Genomic DNA, 8527 nt, shown 5'->3' on the forward strand with positions numbered 1-8527 from the left:
AAAAAAAAAAAAAAAAAAAAAAAAAAAAAAAAAAAAAAAAAAAAAATCCAGTCTTGTTTTAAAAGTTTCCAGTGATACAGAATCCATCACAATCTATTCCTATTTGAGTATCCTCTTTATATATTTTATGATCGCATTAGCTTTTTAGGCCACAGCATCACACTGAGAGGTCAAGTTCAACTGATTATCCATCATGCTCCCCAAATCACTCTGGAGTCACTGCTTCACAGGATAGAGGCCCCTATCATGTAAATATGGCCTACCTTCTTTGTTCCTAGGTATATACATTTAGATATATTAAAACACATATTGTTTGCTTGTGCCAAGTTTACTAATCGATCCATATCACTCTGAATCAGTGACCTGTCCTCTTCATTATTTACCACTCCCACAATTTGTATCATCTGCAAACATTATCAGTGATGATTTGATATTTTCTTCCAGGTCATTGATAAAAAATGTTAAATACCATAGGGCCAAGAACCGATCCTTACAGGGCTTCTTAGAAACACACCTGCTCAATAATTATTCCTCATCTCCAATTACGTTTGGAGACCTATCAGTTAGCCAGCTTTTAATCCATTTAATGCGTACCATGTTCATTTTATATCTATTTTTTTTAAATCAAAATGTCATGGTACCAAGTCAAATGCCTTACAGAAGTCTATGCATTTTACATGAACACTATTACCTTTATCAACCAAATTTATAATCTCATCAAAAACAGAGAAAAAAATGATAGTTTCCTACCATTGGATATGGTTGTGCCTTCTTCTAACTTAAAGAAGTTTAGATTCTGCACAATCTGATTGTGCCAGGCAACCCGTGTAAGGCACACATGATATGTTGAAATGAGACAGGCAAGTACGTCTAAGCTTTAAAATCAGGAATCCAACCCCCTTCCCTCCAAACTAAGGGTAACCCCACCGCTCTCAGGTGTAGCCCTGCAGCCAGCCAGGAGCTTCAGCTGAGAGAGCTCTGTGCATAAAGGATCCATCTGGTAAAGCAGAGCGTGCAGGTCCTGGAAGGGGGCGGGGGGGGGGGGAAGAGGGAGAAGAGATCCACAGCCAGCAGAATGCAGGACAATGGATTCCCCTAGCAGGATGGCAAAGGACAACCTAGACACCAAGACTATGTCTCCCCATACTGTTCCCATTGGCAACTGCTTGTTTGTGCAGCTCGATGCCTTGCGGGATTGAGGAGTTCTAGCGTGGTCTGTTTCCAGGATTAGGTTTCTGGTAGGAACATGCTTCACCTTTATGCTTTTTCACTGGTACCTCACTGTCTTCTGAGGAAGAGTCAGATGAACTAGGTGGAGGAGTTTTAGCCCCACAGCCTCTCTCACGTAGGACTTTTGTTACATCATCTATATCCTCAGAGTCCTTTGGAGGGCGATAGTTAGCGACATGGTCCACCCGAATTGTCCTTCCTTTTATCTATACAAAGGAAAGGCTGGATCATTAGTAAAGCTGCCAATAAGCCCACAAGGCTACAGAAAGTACACAGCACACAGGCGAAAGCCACAGGACTTGGGCTCCAAGCCTGGGCTCAAGACCTCCTGCTTTCACAGCGCATGACCAGGCTCCCTCTTTGTGATTACATTAGAAGAGGTTCTGTTACAAACCTCAGTCACAGAGAACATGCCCTGCCCCAGGACTCAAAGTAGAGCCATTCAGACACCAGAAGGCCAGATCAATCCAGCTATAGTTTGAAACATCCTCTATCCAAGCAGGTGTCAAGTATCAGGGGGTAGCCGTGTTAGTCTGTATCTACAAAAACAACAAGGAGTCTGGTGGCACCTTAAAGACTAACAGATTTATTTGGGCATAAGCTTTCGTGGGTAAAAACCTCACTTCTTCAGATGCATAGAGTGAAAGTTACAGATGCAGGCATTATATACTGACACGTGCACATATGCATCTGAAGAAGTGAGGTTTTTACCCACGAAAGCTTATGCCCAAATAAATCTGTTAGTCTTTAAGGTGCCACCAGACTCCTTGTTATCCAAGCAGGGGCAGCCATGAGCTCTCCCTGTCCCTGCACTCCTCTCTACCACAGCATCAGATGACTGTGGGAGACATGCCACCTTCCATGGCCTTCCACACTTGGTAAAATACTCCTACGTACCAAAAATGTTATCATTAATACATTGGAAAAATAATGAGTGACCCCTCAGCGCTGTGAGTAAGAGGGCTTTGCGAAGACGAGTACCCAGCCACAGCCCAAAAGCCAGGGGAACACTCCTGGGACAGTCCCGTCAGAGGGGTTTCCTTGTACAAAGAAATAAGATGCTACCAAGAAGTGTAAAATGGGGAGGCGAGTCCTAATCCCTGGAGTTGGATGAGAACCAATATATACGTTAGGGAGAAACAAGAAGCAGAGAGGGAGGATCTGCATGTTCCTAGCCTCAAAGAGAGTCTGTAAGACTGACAGAACCAGACGTCAGTTCCAAGGCCCAGGATATAGCAGTTTTTGTGAAGCAGGGTTGCAATGACACTCAGAGCAGGTATGGTGCTGGGATTGGAGAATGAGTAGCTCCATGACCAGAAAGAAAGAAACCCCATGACTCTCACTGGGACCAAGGCCAACAAAGTTGTATGAGGCAATGGGTGCCAACAGGAGTCCAATGTGCCCATTGATGGGGGGATGACGGCTGCAGCTGGCTCACAAAAGCTTCAGAAACACTAGCAGACAGAAAGAGCACAAGGAGGAAGTTTATCAAGGAGATTGAGAGCTGCTCTGCTTAAGGACAGTCACAGTGATCGGGGAACAGCAACATTAGTGTGGTCAGAGCACTGAGCACTGTACTTCTGCTGATGGAACCAGCTGCTTGGAACTGTGGCCTGGGGAAGCTCCTGCTTCACAGTGATTTTTTGGAGGCACACTTTATTCCCCATGTTGATAAGATGTTCAGAAAGATCTTATCAGGTGTCAACAGTATTCTCCTTGGACAGCAAAAAGATCTTTTGCTGAAGAGTTCAAGCCTAAAAACAGGGGTTAAATATGGAAGTGCCTTCTCTGCCAGAACTCTAGCACAAGGGTGTCAAACACATTCTGGGGCAAGTGAAAGGTTCAAGAGCTAAGGGCACAGGGCCCGTTTTGCAGTATTGTCTGCCTGCAAAATGAGCCTCTTTAGTCAGTGAACATCAATGTGGCATTTAGAGACAAACTGACTCCTCCACTCCTGGCATTTCTCATGACCACTTTGCCGTGACCCACATACACACCTTTTGGTGAACAATTCTCCTCCAGTTATATACACTATTGAGCACTCCCCTCACCCCCTCTTTGGGGCATTTCTCTCCCAACCTCCAGATCTGCTCCCTGTAACTTAGAAGCTGCCACCTCTCTTGTGGGTCCCAACAGCAGTGGTGAGGGAGTGGGGGGATGGGTTGAAAAGAAGCCACCTCTGACCCCCAGTACTGGGAGGCTTCAATGTGGTAAGGAGGAGGAAGGAGCCTGCTTCCACAGCAGGAGCAGAGAGACTGGACAGGCTCCTCCTTCAATGTCACATTGTGGGGCGTTGTGAGGCCAGCTGTACAAAGGGCTGATGCTAAGGTGGGGAGAGGCATAAATGCCTGGGATCAGACACAGGCTCCCTTCACAATTCTACTCACTCCATCTCCTGCTCCATACCTGAGCTGCCCTAGGTGGGTAGCTGGAGACCAGATCCCTTTGTGAGTTATAGAGGAAGCTGCACACTAGAGGAAAGGGCTCTGAAGGTTAGATCCATCCCATGTGCCATATTGGACATCTCTGCTCTTGTGGCACTAATATACTGCTGTAATTCCCTCTGCAGACACTAGGGGAGCCACAAATGCTTCTAACTGTGCACCCTTGGACATGGAAAGAATGGTGAACTGGAGCTCTGGGTGCCCTAATGTCATGGCAAATAACAGCCCTATACTAGCAGCCAATCTGGGCACAGACAGGACTTTATTTAAGGCATGTCTCTTTTCTTTGATATACCAACCTTGATCCCATTAAAGTTGTCAACAGCAAGTATGGTGCTTCTCTGATCTTCGTAGCAAATAAAACAGAAACCTTTCGATTTTCCAGTCTTTTTATCTCGCACCAGATTAATGTTCACAATTTCTCCATATCTAGAAAGAAAACAATTGTAGTCACAAATGCTTAGTCTTAGCACCAAAGGCGAGGGAAATGACAATTCCATGGAAAACCTAATAGGAAAAGTCACCAGCCCGCGAGATTCATCCTGCAATTATGGGGGGGGGGGGGTCTCTGAGAGACCACGTGTCATGCAGTACAGTAACTCCTCGCTTAACGTTGTAGTTATGTTCCTGAAAAATGCGACTTTAAGTGAAATAATGTTAAGCAAATCCAATTTCCCCATAAGAATTAATGTAAATGTGGGGGGTTAGGTTCCAGGGAAATTTTTTTCACCACACAAAAAACTATATTATATATATATACACACACACACACAGTATAAGTTTTAAACAAACAAATTTTACTGTTCACAGCAATGATGATTGTGAAGCTTGGTTGAGGTGGTGAAGTTAGAGGGTGGAAGAAGGTGGGATATTTCCCGGGGAATGCCTTACTGCTAAATGATGAACTAGCATTCAGCTGAGCCCTCAAGGATTAACACATTGTTGTTAATGTAGCCTCACACTCTACAAGGCAGCACAAATGGAGGGAGGGGAGACAGCATGGCAGACAGAGACAGAGAGACACACCCTGTGTGTGGGAGAGAGATGCGCATTGCCCCTTTAAGTACGCTGACACCACTCTAAGTACACTGCCTTTAAAAAGATCAAGAAGTTGGAGACAGCAGCTATGGCTAGCAAGCTCTCTCCATCCTGAGCCCTGTCATGTCCCCACCCTGCTCTATATGGAGAAGGGGTAAGTGGGGGGCAGGAGTAGGGGAGAGAGGGACACCCTGACATTAGCCCCCCTCTTACTCCCTCCCCTGCACAGCAACCAGGAGGCTCCCGGGAGCAGCTCCAAGGCAAAGGACAGGAGCAGCACATGGCAGTGGGGTGAGGGACAGCTGAACTGCCGACAATTGGTACCCTGCTGGGCGGCTGCTGCACAGGGAACTTAGGGGAGCTGATAGGGGGCTGCAAGTCCACCCTGGTTCCAAGCTCCCACCAGCTAGCTGCAACAGGCTGCTCTTCCTGCAAGCAGTGGACAAAACAGGCAGCTGCCAAACAACGATATAAGGGAGCATTGCGCAACTTTAAACGAGCATGTTCCCTAATTGATCAGCAATGTAACAACGAAACAACGTTAACCGGGACGACTTTAAGCGAGGAGTTACTGTACCAAGGCTTAACACCAACCATTTGGCCTCATGCTGCAACCCTGCTAAACTACTGAGAATGAAAAATGAAATTCCACTTACTGTGAAAACACGCATATGATATCACCTTCTGTCAACTCATAGGGGAGACCTCCTGAGGAGAAGGAAACAGAGGTTATGCTGCTCAACTGAATAGGACTGCAGTACAGCCTTTCCTCCTGGCCTTGCGGATTACCATGCCGATCCCCTCAACCCAATATGCCTCTCCTCTGTTTCCCATACTCTAGGCAACAATTCTTCAAATATTTAAGTCATTTGATTTAGTCAGAACAATTTCATAATGCTGAAGAAGTTCTACAGAACTTTCTTAAACGCATAAAACAATTTTAATCTAGACACCAGTCTAGAAATTAACACTAGACACATGGAGAAATTTGGATTAACCTCATTATACAGAGAATCAGGTTTTTAGAAGTACTCAACACCGAACACTTTTAATTCTTTTGAAAATCTGAGCACTTGAGAATCTGCTCCAGTATATGCAACATGGACAAGTTAAGATTGGTTTGACAGATTTAACTTTGCATTTCCTGATGGGTGTGTTTGATTTTGTATCCTCAATGTTTCTGATGATGCAAGTTTTGCATTTAGTTTGTTTTTTTAGAAAACAGTTAGGAAAAAGGAAATCCCCTTATTGTAACACTAAGGAATAGAAGAATTGTATTCTGCAGATTTCTTTAGGCATTAATTTTCACCACTCTAGATACATAGTTACAGCACTATCCTCGCAAGCTTTTGTTTCTTCAATAGCACCCCAAGTAGTTAGGCAAATTATTTAGAGAGTAATGTGACATTTCATCCTCACAAGCCCCCAGTAAAACTATTCCTCACTGGGAATTTATCCACACAGTGTGTGAACTTCAGACATTTGAGTTACCTGAAGGCCAAGAGAGCCTAATGTTCCTTTTGAAAAGGGACACTGACAGCCTGAATTGCTTTGAAACTAATTTAAAATACTTCAATTTTCTGAGTGAGCCCCCTTTAATAGTACACCCAGGACTTTAGAAGTGGCTACGTGTTTCTGCTTTCCTCATCATGTTTAGGAGGATTTTATGGACCTTTCCTTCTGCCTTCCTGCAACCGTTCCTCTCTCTGCACACCCCTGCCTGTAGCTTTATTGCTGCTGTTATAGCAGTGTGTGGGGCAGAGCATGCATATGAGCAATGCCATTGTTCTAGTGTGAAAAAAGACACTGCACTGTGTGTTTAAGTGCCCTGAGAAGACAAGGATACAAAGGGAAAGAGTAGAGAACAAAACATAATAGTCAGTGGATCTGTGCTACGTCTTCACTTTTAAACATGTTTTGGGAGGTATCCCTTCAGTGTGCTAGACTCCCAAGGGGTCCCACTACTTCCTCAAGGATAGGCCACATGGTCTCAACACCTCCCAGACTCAAACCTCTGGGCTCCAGCAGTCCTGTTTCCCTCCCCCCTCTCCACCCCCGCTTCCCCCATGAGTGTTGCCCAGCAAATCCAACTGAACTAGACTCCCGTTCAAGAGACTTTTCCCCTCTTCAGGGATCAATGCATCTCAGCAAGTATTTGCAGTGACACTAGGCTACCTTTCAAAACAGAGTAGGGTTTATTAGTCAATTGGAACACAGCATCAGGAAGTCTGTAGGTTAGCGAAGAGAAGCAAAGGTTATGACATAGTCCATACTGGCCAATGCCATGTTTCCCTTGAGCCATGCTGCTAGAAGCCATCTTGGTTTCCTTTCTCTGTCTGTCCCTTTGTCTTAGGTCCAGGAAAGCCCGCTGTCCCTTTCTGAGCCCAGTACTTCTTACCACCTACTGTCACTTCCCCACATTGTCTTCCCAGTTAAGCTGGGAGTCTCCCATTGATAGCTGTCAACTGTTCAGTCACTGAGGTTTCCATTGTCTCAGTCAATTGATATGAGCTGGTCCCAGCCAGTCCTGAACAACCCATTCATGACACCCCAGACAGTTACATGACATAACACCTCAAGTCTCCTGATCTTTCCACTCAGGGCATGCATCACTGAGGGTACGTCTTCACTACCAATGTTAAAGCGCTGCTGCGGCAGCACTTTAACGTGGATGTGCAGTTGTGGCACCAGCGCTGGGAGAGAGCTCTCCCAGTGCTGTAAAAAAACCACCATCACGAGGGGAGCGTGGCTCCCAGCAGTGCTGGTGCACTATCTATGCTGCCACTTTACAGCGCTGAAACTTGCATTGCTCAGGGGGAGAAAGTTTCAGTGCTGTAAAGTGGCAGTGTAGACAAGGCCTAAGAGAAGAAGTAAACTAAGATGCATATTAGAATCATAAAAATATTACCAACATTCCCACACTGGTCACAGTACAAACAAATATTTTCCATTGAAAGTGTTATTTTCATTATTAATAGTAATAATATTTGTATTATAGCAGTGTGTAAGGATCCCAGTCATAGACCAGGACCCCACTGTGACAGGTACTCTTACAGACACAGGACAGAAGAGATTACACTTTCACAGCAGCAGGGGAACATGTCCATCACAACAGCAAATTTGAAGTCCATAATCTGAACCTGGGAGAGCTAGGAAAGAGTCTTGAAGTCTTGGGAAAGAAAGAAATCCTAGAACTCCTTATTCCTGAGCCTCTTTGGGCCTAAAGCATATCAAGACTGCATGATCCATCCCCGGAGCAACTTACCAGAGAGGAAGACCCTGGGAGTCCTTGCACCCACAACATGTTCTCTCAGTGCCTCTCAACAGAGACTGACATTGTTACAACACACAGCAACAGTGAAATAAGACTTCACTCGGCGCTCAGCCTCCAGAGCTGACTCACAGGGGTCATGATACAGGACCTGGGGGAACTAGTACCAAGATTGCTGTACCAAGCACATACCCACGAAGATCCAGGCGCTATCACTGTACTCTGCATGCCATGACACCTTCTCCTGTATGCCCAGCTCAGCCTCCCGTTGGTTCAGCTCATTGATCAGTTTCACCTTCGTCAGGGGGCTGCAGGGCAAAGGCCAAACAGTTACCAAGGTATGGACATCACCCTGTCCAATGCCTCCCTCCAAACACAGCCCCTCGACCCCCTCAAACAGGCCACCCACAAACACCCCCTGTATCCTCTATGCAGCTCCCTGCCCCCACATATCCCCATGCAGCCCCCCCCCCACGAACAGCCCCTGTAATCCCCTGTGCAGCTCCCTGCCCCCACATATCCCTATGCAGCCACCCCCAAACAG

The 8527-nt window shown here is 45.8% G+C and overlaps 1 protein-coding gene across 1 annotated transcript in view; it reads right to left on the reverse strand.

Moving 5' to 3' along the window:
* The window catches only part of RBMX2 (RNA binding motif protein X-linked 2), a 12759-nt gene that overhangs the window by 3971 nt on the left and 261 nt on the right, over window positions 1–8527 (reverse strand). Inside the window, exons 2-5 of the mRNA XM_024197318.1 lie at window positions 8176–8291; window positions 5369–5420; window positions 3974–4103; window positions 1256–1436 (exon numbers count right to left, since the gene is read on the reverse strand). Coding sequence (XP_024053086.1) covers window positions 1256–1436; window positions 3974–4103; window positions 5369–5420; window positions 8176–8291 — 479 coding nt within the window. The remainder of the gene's footprint in view (window positions 1–1255; window positions 1437–3973; window positions 4104–5368; window positions 5421–8175; window positions 8292–8527) is intronic.

This window comes from Terrapene carolina, unplaced genomic scaffold (assembly GCF_002925995.2).
Source record: "Terrapene carolina triunguis isolate 2854851 unplaced genomic scaffold, T_m_triunguis-2.0 Scaffold137, whole genome shotgun sequence".
In the NCBI taxonomy this organism is placed as follows: Eukaryota; Metazoa; Chordata; order Testudines; family Emydidae; genus Terrapene; species Terrapene triunguis.